Source organism: Salvelinus namaycush, chromosome 19 (assembly GCF_016432855.1).
Source record: "Salvelinus namaycush isolate Seneca chromosome 19, SaNama_1.0, whole genome shotgun sequence".
NCBI classification, from domain to species: Eukaryota; Metazoa; Chordata; class Actinopteri; order Salmoniformes; family Salmonidae; genus Salvelinus; species Salvelinus namaycush.
The window spans coordinates 41957805-41972406 of NC_052325.1; the positions used below are offsets into that span (position 1 = coordinate 41957805).

The 14602-nt window shown below is 39.6% G+C and overlaps 1 protein-coding gene across 1 annotated transcript in view; it reads right to left on the minus strand.

Moving 5' to 3' along the window:
- LOC120064441 (kalirin-like) overlaps positions 1–14602 on the minus strand; it is an 80256-nt gene that overhangs the window by 3099 nt on the left and 62555 nt on the right. Inside the window, exons 22-27 of the mRNA XM_039015021.1 lie at positions 2002–2123; positions 1752–1883; positions 1355–1519; positions 956–1034; positions 596–796; positions 2–140 (exon numbers count right to left, since the gene is read on the minus strand). Coding sequence (XP_038870949.1) covers positions 2–140; positions 596–796; positions 956–1034; positions 1355–1519; positions 1752–1883; positions 2002–2123 — 838 coding nt within the window. The remainder of the gene's footprint in view (position 1; positions 141–595; positions 797–955; positions 1035–1354; positions 1520–1751; positions 1884–2001; positions 2124–14602) is intronic.

Below are 14602 nucleotides of genomic sequence, written 5' to 3' on the forward strand. Positions count from 1 at the left end.
CCTTAAGGTCTAGATGTGCCACTCTGCAGGTGTGGAGGTGCTGCAAGGCCTCTAAGGTGTCCTTCACAAAGAAGGCCACCTTCTCCTCCATCAGCTCATCATGGGCCACCAGGTAGTCCAACAGCCTCCCGCCCTCCAGCCTGGAAACAACACGAGACAAAAATGTATTCAGACCACACTATGACACTAGTGTGTGTCCCAAATGGCACCCTATTCCCTACACAGTGCACTCATTTTGACCAATGTAGGGAATAGGGTGCCATTTGGGATGCAAACAATGACTATGTTCATTTACACTAACAAAGCCAAGTGTAAACTATAATCCCTAGCCTGGGTCCTATACTAGAGTTGGCAACACAGCGAGGAGTTGGCTAAAAGCAAAAAGAGACTGAAACACAATAAATCTTTTCTCGATTCCTCACATCCTCTCTCCTTGCCGCCTCCTCAATCGTATTGGAGGATAAGGTCCAAAGCCCCTGCACCCGGATCTTCTTCTCCAATGCATTTTGCGAAGGAGGCGAGCAGAGATGACGCAAGGAATCAAGGGAAATATGAATTGAGAAACAGCCCAAGTCCACAGCAGAAATGTCCTTACAGCTCGAAGACCAACATGAGGGAGGTGGGGGACTCGTAGGTGTCAGTCAGAGCCACCAGCTGAGGATGCTGGACGTGGCTCAAGATGTCTGCCTCGTGGTCCACCTGCTCCTTCTTTTGCATCTTCTTAGTGATGTACTTCACAGCCACCTCCTTCTTACTGGCCTTGTTCAGACACTTTCTCACTACAGAGAATCGGCCCCTGGAGAAGGGAGAGGAGTAGGAGGATAGGATAAAATGTAATTGTTGTACCTATCAAACTGCTGCTGTGAGCCTATGAGAATTTGTATGAAAAATCCCAATAAAATACAACAAATTATTATGATAGCCTGCTTTAAAACAGTGGGGGTGTGTACTTTACCGTCCAATCTCACAAATTTCTGTGAAACTCGATTCAAAGTTGTCTTTCCACTGAATGCCCATTCCATCATATGTGGAAGCTTAGAATAGAGAGAAAACAAATTGAATATTTTATTAGTTAATATTTACATTGTAGCTACATTCATACAGTAACGTTTCTTCAAGGACCTCTCAATCTGCCATGTCTGGTTTTTGTGATGAGGGTGAAATACCAATCGTGAGATACTGCTTCCAAAATGGCACCCTATTCCCTTTACGGTGTCCTACATTTGACCATAGGGCTCTGGTCATACGCAGTTCACTATATAGGGAATAGGGTGCCATTTAGGACGTATCCATAGTCTAGGTATAGCTTAACTCCCTCCCTGCTTGTAGTATGAAGGTGGAGGGTTTGACTCACTCCCGCTGGGCAGGGTCACCATGTTGGAGGGCTCGCTGGGTGGACTGACCCCCCAGGGGTTACTGGCACTGACCCGGAACTGGTAGTGCCCCCCAGGAATGAGCTCTTCAATCTTAACACACACATCTACCGTAGAGACCACTGACTGCTGCCACATTAGGGAGTCTGCAGGGAAGAGAACGAAGAGGTTAGGTCAACAAGTTCTAGCTCAAAGATCTCAGGTGACTGTCAGTAGCTTGTGAATTGTAGGTGAAATTGGGCCTAGATGGTGACCTTGGGTCAGTTTCGCATTTCCCCTACTAATGGTTAGGGTTAGCATTGTGGAGGTGAGGCTGATCCTAAATCTGTATCTTGGTGCAACTTCACCCCAGAGCCAGAAGAGATGGGCCTACTGTACCTTCCTGCCTGTACTCTACGGTGTAGCTGGACACGGCACAGCTAGCTGAGCTGGCAGGGGGGAGCCAGTGGACGATCACCGCATTGCTACTGGCCTCCTGGGCCACGGGCCTCGCAGGTGCTGTTGGGATACCTGAGAACAGACATCAGCCCGACATCAGTAGTCTTCATGGTCATAGAGAACCTCACCTCCTACCTCATTCCTCCCTACATCCATCATCCATAACCCCCCTCTCTTCCCTTCCTCTTACCTTGTACTTTGATAGAGGCAGAGGAGGAGGCAGTGCCATGGTCGTTGACAGCCACACAGGTGTAGATGCCAGTGTCCTGGGGCATTAGATTACAGATCTTCAGCAGAATGTCACCCGTATCCCTGGAGACAAAGACGGAGAAGAGGCCAGGTTGTATTGGTTGCTGAAAATAGAGCTTGACCTATGTTACATTTTGAGTTCATTCCCAAATGGCACTCTATTCCTTACATAGTGCACTACTAAAATAGACCGTAACCCTATAAGTCCTGGTCAAAAGTAGTACACAATATAGGGAATTGGTTGCCATTTGGGACAGAACGTTGATGTCTGTTTTAGCTGATTGCTTCTTTTACTGAGCTCCATCTAAAGTTCATGTTAGTCCTCCAACAACATGTTTAGTCTATGGGATTAGGCTACAGGCATTACCTTTAAGCAATTCTCAGACAATAGATTGGAACTTTTCCCTGTATAGTGGGGTACCACTGGAATGGAATGAATGGTACTGTATCAAACATGGTTTCCACGAATTGGACACGTTCCACTTAATTTATTGTAGCCATTACTATGATCCATCCTCCCTCCATCAGGCTCCACAGGATGCCGCTAAATGCCTGCGATCATCTAGACCAGGGGTTCCAGACTTTTTCCCAGGGCCCCTTTTTCACATTTGAAAAATGTCACACTGGAGGGCCTAGTAAAATGTTGTTGTTTTGAAGCTCATTTCCTGCAATTTTACAGTCTAACAAGACTCATGGCATCTTTTAGGTAGGCTATTTAATGATAATAAGAATATGAATGATATAATAATAATAATAAGAATGATAATAATAATAATAATAATGGATAAGGAAAATAAAGTTGAGATCTGATTTCCCCAAATGTTATTCCACTACCAAATATGTTATATATGATAATTTATATGAACCCTCAATTTAATTATACATATTCTCTTTTACAGAAAGTGAATAGATCAATTGATAGTGACAGTCACACATTGTATAAGATCCCTTTCCAAGCAAAGTCCAATTTCTGACTCCTCGACTTTAGAAGGTCGTAGCTTAGCTTCTGAATGTCAGAGACAAACCATTCTCGTGCATCAGAGTCGCATCTTCCTCGGGCATTTTATTGTTTGTTTCTAGCCTAAAGCATTGTCGATTACTGCATAGTTTTAGATCATTATCAACAATTGCGAATTGTAAAAAAAATAAAATACAAAATGAGAGCTACCCTCCTGTAGGTTTTCGCTCCGAATAACCTGATTCAGTTTATCAAACAGCTAATTATTAGAGTCAGGTGCCATAGATTAGGGTTGGAGTGAAAACCTACAGGACAACCTGGTCTCAGAGCATTTCGTCTGCTTCTGTACGTAAACCCGAGACACTGCTTTTAGTATGATATGTTATATTTTGTATGGTATACAGTGCCTTCAGAAAGTATTTAATTTTCCACATTTTGTTGTGTTACAGTCTGAATTTAAAATTGATTAAACTGGGCCTCTAGAAGATTTACGATGTCTTTGGGTGACACCGCATTCCAGAGCATGAGTTAATGGTTCTGTACTGGGTTACCAGGGGGAGATGGCTCCAGTATGGAGTTGGGGGGCCAGACCCTGGTCTCTACACAATGAGGACATTTGTTACAGCAGATACTGTCTGCTGTGAATTATAAGTATCTTTCATACAAATTTTAACCTTGTGACCCATTCCATACATCTGTTGTTTGTCATGTAGACTAACGCAGTATGGACTTTGCTATAAAATGCTGTGGCTCAAACCAGCTCGATGAGTTCTCAGTGATCACCTCCAGGGGTGATTACCGACCAACTCCATTACTGCAGTAATTAAATAATAAAGTTTGATTGTTTTGAAGAAATCTAAAAGTCTCTCCTTTTCATTGCAATAATTCCACAACAATTTTGGCGACGAGGATGGGATGATAAACTTCATTTTTCTGATTGTTCCCTAGTGAAATCCAGGTTAACCGTGCACAGGGAGTTGCATTAGAATCAACCAGGGGAAAGCCACTCTCCACTATTTGTAGCAGATCGGATCCCCACCTGGCTGGGAGTGTCAGCTGAATGGATACATCATTTCAAACAGAATTGGAATACGGGTGAGACTGGTTTCTTTCAATAATTGAACTTGAAAGTGCACAGAATCAATAGTACTAATTAGACATTAACTGAACATAAGTGATGAAAATAATAAATAATATGAAAAATAACAAAAGCCCCTGTTGAGGGTACGCTCAGAGCGAGGTCTTCCTTAACTTTTTAGGGATAGGGGGCAGCATTTTCACTTTTGGATGAATTGCGTGCCCATAGTGAACTGCCTCCTACTCTGTCCCAGATGCTAATATATGCATATTATTATTACTATTGGATAGAAAACACTCTGAAGTTTCTAAAACTGTTTGAATTATGTCTGTGAGTATAACAGAACTCATATGGCGGGCAAACTTCCAAACAGGAAGTGGAAATTCTGGGGCTGGTTGATGTTAAACTCATCGTCTATTCACATCCCAGTAAGATATGGATCTGTTCGCACTTCCCTACTCCTTCCACTACATGTCAACAGTCAGTAGAACGTGGAATGAAGCCTCTAGTGTGATGTGGGGCCGGATGGCAGCTATTTGAGTCAGTGGTCTGGCAGAATGCTAGTTCCTGGTTACGCGCATTACTCATGATATCGCCATGCGTTTTATTACTCTGTAGACAAAAACGAATGCTCCGGTTGGAACGTTATTGGATATATATGATAACAACATCCTGAAGATTGATTCTCTACTTCATTTGACCAGTTTATTCGACCTGGAATATAACTTTAAGTTTTCGTCCGAGTTCGCCTGGACCGGCGCCAGCGTTTGGACATGTGAACTAAACGTGCTAGCAAAGTAGCTAATTGGACACTAGTAATGGACATTATCAAACAAAACAACGATTTATTGTGGAACTAGGATTCCTGGCACTGCATTCTGATGAAAGATCATCAAAGGGAATATTTATGATGTAATTTCGTATTTCTCTTGACTCCAACATGGCGGAGAAATGTTGTGTATTTCTAAGCGCCGTCTCAGATTATTGCATGGTATGCTTTTTCCGTAAAGTTTAAAAAAAAATCTGACACAGCGGTTGCATTAAGAACAAGTGTATCTTTAATTATATGTAAAACATGTATCTTTCATCAAAGGTTATGATGAGTATTTCTGTTATTTGACGTGGCTCTCTGTAATTACTCCGGATATTTTGGAGGCATTTCTGAACATGGCGCCAATGTAAACCGAGATTTGTGGATATAAATATGCACATTATCGAACAAAACATAAATGTATTGTGTAACATGATGTCCTATGAGTGTCATCTGATGAAGATTATCAAAGGTTAGTGATTCATTTTATCTCTATTTCTGCTTTTGTGACTATCTATGACTGGGAAAAATGGCTGTGTGTTTTTTGGATTTGGTGGTGATCTAACATAAATATATGTTGTGTTTTCACTGTAAAACATTTTTAAAAATCGGACACGATGGGTAGATTAAAGATGTTTATCTTTCATTTGCTGTATTGGACTTGTTAATGTGTGAAAGTTACATATTTCAAAAAAATATTTTTGAATTACGCGTGCTGCCTTTTCATTGGAATGTTGTGGGTGTTCGGCTAGCGGAACCCCTGGGCTAGAAAGGTTAAACAGCTTGGAAAATTCCAGAAAATTATGTAATGTCTTAGGAGCTTCTGATATGCTAATTGACATAATTTGAGTCAATTGGAGGTGTACCTGTGGATGTATTTCAAGGCCTACCTTCAAACTCAGTGCCTCTTTGCTTGACATCATGGGAAAATCTAAATAAATCAGCCAAGACCTCAGAAAAAAAATGGTAGACCTCCACAAGTCTGGTTCATCATTGGGAGCAATTTCCAAATGCCTGAATGTACCACGTTCATCTGTACAAACAATAGTATGCAAGTATAAACACCATGGGACCACGCAGCCATCATACCGCTCAGGAAGGAGACGCGTGAACGTACTTTGGTGCGAAAAGTGCAAATCAAATCGCAGAACAACAGCAAAGGACCTTGTGAAGATTCTGGAGGAAACTGGTACAAAGGTATCTATATCCACATTAAAACGAGTCCTATATCGACATAACCTGAAAGGCCGCTCAGCAAGGAAGAATCCACTGCTCCAAAACCACCATAAAAAAGCCAGACTACGGTTTTCAACTGCACATGGGGACAAAGATCGGACTTTTTGGAGAAATCTCATCTGGTCTGATGAAACAAAAAATAGAACTGTTTGGTCATAATGACCATCGTTATGTTTGGAGGAAAATGGGGGAGGCTTGCAAGCCCAAGAAAACCATCCCAACCGTGAAGCACGGGGGTGGCAGCATCATGTTGTGGGTGTGCTTTGCTGCAGGAGGGACTGGTGCGCTTCACAAAATAAAAGGCATCATGAGGAGGGAAAATTATGTGGATATATTGAAGCAACATCGCCAGGAAGTTAAAGCTTGGTCGCAAATGGCTCTTCCAAATGGACAATGACCCCAAGCATACTTCCAAAGTTGTGGCAAAATAGCTTAAGGACAACAAAGTCAAGGTATTTGAGTGGCCATCACAAAGCCCTGACCTCAATCCTATAGAAAATTTGTGGGCAGAACTGAAAAAGCATGTGCGAGCAAGGAGGCCTACAAACCTGACTCAGTTACACCAGCTCTGTCAGGAGGAGTGGGCCAAATTTCACGCAACTTATTGTGGGAAGCTTGTGGAAGGCTACCCGAAACGTTTGACCCAAGTTAAACAATTTAATGGCAATGCTACCAAATACTATTTGAGTGTATGTAAACGTCTGACCCACTGGGAATGTGATGAAAGAAATAAAAGCAGAAATAAATCATACTCTCTACTATTATTCTGACATTTCACATTCTTAAAATAAAGTGGTGATCCTAACTGACCTAAGACAGGGAATTTTTACTAGGATTAAATGTCAGGAATTGTGAAACACTGAGTTTAAAAGTAGGAGTTGCTATATTTATTGAATAAACCTTTTTCCATAAAGTTAGAGCGAATTAAGATGGAATCTCGACGTAACTTATAACGTCGTACAAAGCCTAGGGTTTCCATCAAACTACAGTAAGTATCATTGTGGAGCAAATGTGATAGTAAAATCATTTAAATATGTCGCTTGAGAAAAGATCATCTGCTTTTATTACAAGGCGCAAGATCTGGTTTTAAGTCAATGAATGTCGATTTAACTCATTGACTGCTAATCCATTCCTTTTGCGCGAGAATCTCTGCGGAGACACGCATGGACCTGTAGGGCTATTATGGGAATTGTGTATTATTATGTGCCAGATGTTAAGACTACAAACCATTGTAATTGGGTTATTTGTGGGATTTATTTGTCATTTCAATAGCATTGGGTCTATGATAGACTAAAATATGGGATTCTGATTGTAATTCAAGTATTGGTATGTTTTGCCTGGACAGATACTGCCGCCAGTGTTTGTTTAAGATAAAAACTGAACTTTTTAACAGCTTGCTTACTTCAAATTGAAAGGCTAATTTATTCAATATAAATAGCGAGGCGATTTCAATGTAATACGTTGTCTGTTGCCTAAATAGTCTCCTGGAATAACATATTGAGAATGGAGTCACAATTTAAATAACTGAATCAAATAAGGGACAGTTACCTACATCTAATGAATTCTAATAATAGTGGATAGGTAATTGCGATAGAGCTGTGCCCTTGATTAAAATTGATAACTAAACATGGGTATTAATTATTGCATGATAAAACTAGGTTATAATCGAAGTTGTGCTTAGTAAATGGCTGTAGTATCGTGCTCACCCCAAAAAAAGGAAATCTCCCTTTTTTTCTTATGGATAGACTGATATATTTCATAAATTTGGCGCATTACATGTTACTTTTAAAGTCTTGGACATTTCATAAGTAGGAAGCCGAAAGAGAAGAGATAATTGTCAAGTTTGTTTTTAACCTTACGATAGAGGTAAGTGTAGAACGTTGTTTGAGAATGGGTTATATTTTTCCTACTGGTAAGAACAGATGAGTTAGTCGTGCTCGCTGGGCTATATCGGGCTGTAAGGATTCAGTGGGACATTTGCGGTAGAGGTCTGAATAGTTGAATCGGAAACGTTCTGTGATAATTTCAGATTACTGTTGCTGGGTTTTATAGTTTAGATAATATCAGTGAATTTGAGCAGAAAGTTAATGTATTCTAACATTATAATCTGTTTCCATTATGTAGAACAGTGTCCAGTCATTAAAGTGGATTGCAGGTTAGTTTTGACTATTGCGCTGATGAGACAGCACCAATTTTTTGAAGGTTCTAGATTTGTTAAACAACAGGTTTATATGTTTACTAAATTAATGCAACAGGTTGAAACGATTAGATTACCAGCAAGGATCACTGATTCCTTTGACTACATTTGCGACAGAAAAAAGTATTACATTTAGAGAGGTTACAGGAAACATCTCAGGCGAAATAGCTATTACATATGTTGTTGGACATTGGTCTAGTAATGACACCAGGATCATTTTACCTTGTTATGGGGAAAAAAGAGACCAGTCATATAATATAATATGGGAGTGAATCGTTTGACTCGGTGGCGAGATACATGTTGCGGTGTCTGGGGGTTTCATTGTCTCTCCTTGAAATGTTTCCCGGGCCTATGGTCTTGGGGAGAGCAGTGAGTGAGATTGAGGCCAAAAACGACCAAATTAAATTAAGGCCTGGCCATTTGTGTGTTTTTACCTTAAGGTTTGCAAATACCCACACACACACACACACAACACACTTGTTATGACTATTTGTTGGTGTTTTTAAAATACTATGTTTGATTTTATTGTAAGTGTACTATTTCATTTGGGTTTAGTGAGTTTTCCATTTGTCTTCGTGCCATTTTATCTTAAAACTTCTTCTCAATAGGGGGTGCTGTTTGGACTTTGTAATAATTTCGTTCCCAAATTAAACTGCCTCGTACTCAATTCTTGCTCGTACAATATGCATATTATTATTACTATTGGATAGAAAACACTCTCTAGTTTCTAAAACCGTTTGAATTATATCTCTGAGTGAAACAGAACTGGAGTTGGAGGAATTTTCCTATGAGGATGTGAGATTTCTGAAATCGAGGTCTCTGTTCTAGGGTCAGTTTATAAATTCCCATGTAAGCTATGGGGCTACATGCACTGCATACGCCTTCCCCTAGGTGTCAGTAAGCGGTGAGAATTTGAATGGAGTGGATTGCACCATCTGGGGCACTATAAAAGCTCTTGGAACGGAAGGTCCGACCTTTTCAACGGGGGGCCTGACGCAGGAGGGACATCACCATGGCTCTCCTGAAAAGCTTTCGTTTTAGCAGTTCTATATCTCCGGCTCTGATTTAATTAGATTTTTGTCTTAAAAACTTCATAAGGTAGTTAATTTAAACCGACTTATAGCAGTTTATATCAGTTTATTGCGATTTTCTGGAATTTCTTTGTCACGCGCTATCACGAGTTGGACACCTCTCCGGCACATAGCTAGCGTTATCTGCTAGTTCTACAGGAGAAGAGGACATCTTTCAACCAAAAGACGATTGTTCTGGAGAAAGGACACCTTGCCCAAGATTCTGATGGAAGCTCGTCAAATAGTAAGAAGTCTTTATGCTGTTAATTCGTATTTATGTTGAAAAATGTTAAACAATAATTCCGCCATGAATTTCGGTGCGGTCTCGCTTTAGCGCACGCTGTATGTAGTAGTAACGTTAATTTTAAAAATCTAACACAGCGGTTGCATTAAGAACTAATGTATCTTTCATTTGCTGTCCAACCTGTATTTTTTAGTCAAGTTTATGATTAGTTATCGATTAGATTAGGTGCCTCTCCAAGATGGCGCCGGACAGATTGCTTGAAGTTTGCCTACTAATCACATTGTATAACCACGATTTGTGCCGCTACATATGCACATTTTCGAACAAACCCTATATGCATTGTGTAATATGATGTTACAGGACTGTCATCTGAAGAAGTTTATGAAGGTTAGTCAAAAATTATATATCTTTTGCTTGTTTGTTACGATCGCTAACCTTTGCTGCTGGTAAATGGCTTGTGTTTCTGGCTATTGTGGTAAGCTAATATAATGCTATATTGTGTTTTCGCTGTAAAACACTTAAAAAATCTGAAATATTGGCTGGATTCACAATATGTTGGTCTTTCATTTGCTGTACGCTGTGTATTTTTCAGAAATGTTTTATGATGAGTATTTACGTAATTCACGTTGCTCTCTGTAGTTATTCTAGTCGCTTTGGTGAGAGTTGTGATGGTGGCTGCAATGGTAAACTATGATTTATACCTGAAATATGCACATTTTTCTAACAAAACATATGCTATACAATAAATATGTTATCAGACTGTCATCTGATGAAGTTGTTTCTTGGTTAGTGGCTATTTCTATCTTTATTTGGTCGAATTTGTGATAGCTACCTATGCAGGAAAAAAATGGTGGAGTAAAAAAAGTGGTGTCTTTTGCTAACGTGGTTAGCTAATAGATTTACATATTGTGTCTTCCCTGTAAAACATTTTAAAAATCAGAAATGATGGCTGGATTCACAAGATGTGTATCTTTCATCTGGTGTCTTACACTTGTGATTTAATGATATTTAGATGCTAGTATTTACTTGTGACGCTATGCTAGGCTATGCTAGTCAGCTTTTTTACTGATGGGGGTGCTCCCGGATCCGGGATTGTGTGGAAGTAGAGGTTAAAAGGGGCACACACAGACATTGAATTTTCTGAAGTTTTCCTTTTCAGAGTTTTAATTGAACACGCAAATTATTTTCGTAGGACATTTACTGTAAACCTGGGATACGAAATGAATGAAATGTTTGACTGTTTAATAAGTCTAATATAGTAAGAAATACTTCTTTGAAGGGTTTGTATGACCTCTGTCCTGACTTTCCTGTGTGGTTTGATCACTCTCACTGGAAAGCCATTTGGATAATGAATTTAAGGTCATTTGTAATACTGATTTGAAGGTCATTTGTAATATTGATAATTATGATATAGTTTATAGTTCTTAGCCATATTTGTGATTTGGACCAATGTGAAGGAGAGCCTTTGACTAAGGGTTGGCTGTCTTAAGTCTATTTTCCTATGACCATATGGGTATACTTTTTGTTCTTTATGGAGTTAAGGGTAGTGTTTCTATTGTTCTATTTTTATTTTGACCAGTAGTAGTGTTTTTATTTGACACATTACTCACATGGGGGCGGTAACAGTCCTCTGAGGTTTTGGATTGAAGTTTACACACCTGGAGTAATATGTGAAGGAGTGTATTGTTTGTTCTGTTCTGTTTTCATACAAATCTCACCAGATTAGGTCTGCTGGATTGTTGGGATTTCTCCCGGTGGGTTATAGGTCAAACTTCCTGATCCTGTGGCTCTAAGATGAAGTTGACAGTGTGATGGGGAGAATAAGCCAATTCGAAAATAAATAATTCAATAGAATGTGTTATTCTATTTGACTCATGTTCAGACATTGGTATTAAGAATAATTGGTAAAAGTAATAATTTATCATATAGTCAATGCTTGTCTGGATTTCCTGAATCAAAAATGAACTGAACTAAACTATTATTCTGATCTGTCCTCTCTTGAGGTTATCATGAAATGTGACGTAAGTCTGTGTCTTAATGCATGGAAGAGATAATTGGACCGAACAGTGGGTTTACCTCAAAACCCCTAGTTGACTGAAGAAAAGCCGAGAGACCTGAATCCCGAGCCAGTACCCTGTATGCAGTGTCCAATCGGAGCTATCAACTGCTTTTCTCTCATGTCTTTTCTCTCAGGAGTGTGACAGGAGTCCACGTGGAGGGAGCATGGGGAGAAATCTGTTCCAAACTTCTCTTATGTTGCTGGTATACTGGTTGACAAATGGACAAGACATAATGCGTGGTAAAGGTGGTGGCGACTCAGGTGAGACATTGAAATTGGGACATTATCATGGGTCATCCACTTTGAACTGTAAATCTGAAGACGCCAGAAGAATCAGTGCCTGGAGGGGGGGAGGGGTCAGGTTGATTGTAGAGGTCTACACACTACATAAAATTATAGTAAATTTAGATTAAGAATGCATTAGGACACTGATCTGTAATTATAATCATGATAAGTTAAAACTAGAATTATAGTATAATTATACTGTACGTTAATATAAATGTACATTCTGCCAGTGTTGATGTGTGTTAAATTGAGGGTTTTTGACTGAGTGATGGGACTCATTTAAATCACTGAGCAATGTCATTGTAAATTTGGATTAGATAATTAAATGGGTTTTGATTATGATTTGGAAACGGAATTATTTTTTTAAATGAAGGACTGATTTGAGTTTAGTATGTTAATAACTATACGAGTGAAGCAATTAATGTTTTATGGATTGATGGTTTTGATTGTTGTTGTGTACTAAAGATGTTGACACTATTCTCAGCATGCCCTGGTGAATGGAGAGGGTGAACTCTGATCCGAAGAGTGAAACTGATCCTAATCTATTTGATCTATAGGCATTGCCTTATAAATAGTGGAATCATGATGCTTGTTTTGGGTCATGTTCATTAGGCACCAACGGAATACATTTAACTTAAACGAGGAGTCACTACCTGGATTTGTCCAACAAGATATGCTAATTTTAGTTTCTGGGATGGAAATAGTTATTTCCACCATGCTGATCCATTGGAGTGTGATAGATAACTAAAGCTTATTTTATTAAACTCCATTGTTGCATGCACTTAATTATGCATTAAATATGAGCTTTTCACTGTCTATGAAGATATACACTAACGTTCAACAATTTGGGGTCACTTAGAAATGTCCTTGTTTTTGAAAGAAAAGCAAACATTTTTGTCCATTAAAATAACATCAAATTGATCAGAAATACAGCGTAGACATTGTTAATGTTGTCAACGACCATTGTAGCTGGAAATTACTGATTTTTAATGGAATATCTACATAGGTGTACAGAGGCCCATTATCAGCAACCATCACTCCTTTGTTCCAATGGCATGTTGTTTTAGCTAATCCAAGTTTATAATTTTAAAAGACTAATTGATCGTTAGAAAACCCTTTTGCAATTATGTTAGCACAGCTGAAAACTGTTGTCCTGATTAAAGAAGCAATAAAACTGGCCTTCTTTAGACTAGTTGAGTATCTGGAGCATCAGCATTTGTGGATTCGATTACAGGCTCAAAATGGCCAGAAACAAAGACTTTCTAATGAAACTCGTCAGCCTATTCTTGTTCTGAGAAATGAAGGTTATTCCATGTGAGAAATTGCCAAGAAACTTAAGATCTCGTACAATGCTGTGTACAACTCCCTTCACAGAACAGCGCAAACTGGCTCTATCCAAATTAGAAAGAGGAGTGAGAGGCCCCGGAGCACAACTGAGCAAGAGGACAAGTACATTAGTGTCTAGTTTGAGAAACAGATGCCTCACAAGTCCTCAACTGGCAGCTTCATTAAATAGTATCCGCAAAACACCAGTCTCAACGTCAACAGTGAAGAGACGACTCCGGGATGCTGGCCTTCTAGGCAGAGTTCCTCTATCCGGTGCCTGTGTTCTTTTAATCCCATCTTAATCATTTATTTTTATTGGTTGTCCTAGATATGGCTTTTTTTTGCAACTTTGCCTAGAACGCCAGCATCCCAGAGTCGCCTCATCACTGTTGCCATTGAGACATTATTTAAATAATAAGGTTTGATTGTTTTGAAGAAATCTAAAAGTCTCTCCTTTTTGATTACAATAATTCCACCACACTTGTTGCAAACAAATCAAATCAAATTTTATCGGTCGCATACACATATTTAGCAGATGTTATTGCGGGTGTAGCGAAATGTTGGTAGATTTTGAAGACTTGCGTAAAGAACCTCACTAAAGATGGCAGCGATGGGATTGAACCCAAGCCTCCGTAAAGACTGGAGCCTTAATATAGCGCCTTAGAACGCCCTGATATGCTACCCAGCTCTAAAAGGTTGCATGTTTTGGAATATTTTTTATTCTGTACAGGCTTCCTTCTTTTCACTCTGTCAATAAGGTAAGTATTGTGGAGTACAGTGCATTCGGAAAGCATTCCGACCCCTTTTTCCACATTTTGTTACCTTACGGCCTTATTCTAAAATTGATTAAATTGTTTTTTTTTGGTCACCTTCCTGACCAAGGCCCTTCTCCCCCAATTGCTCAGTTTGGCCGAGCGGCCAGCTCTAGGAAGAGTCTTGGTGGTTCTAAACTTCCTCCATTTAAGAATGATGGAAGGCCACTGTGATCTTGTGGATCTTCAATACTGCAGAACTGTTTTGGTACCCTTCCCCAGATCTGTGCCTCGACACAATTCTGTCTCAGAGCTCTACGGACAATTCCTTCGACTTCATTGCTTGGTTTTTGCTCTGACATACACTGTCAACTGTGGGACCTTATACAGACAGGTGTGTGCCTTTCCAAATCATGTTCAATCCATTGAATTTACCACAGGTGGACTCCAATCAAGCTTTAGAAACATCAAGGATGATCAATAGAAACAGGAGGCAACCGATCTCAATTTGGAGTCTCATAGCAAA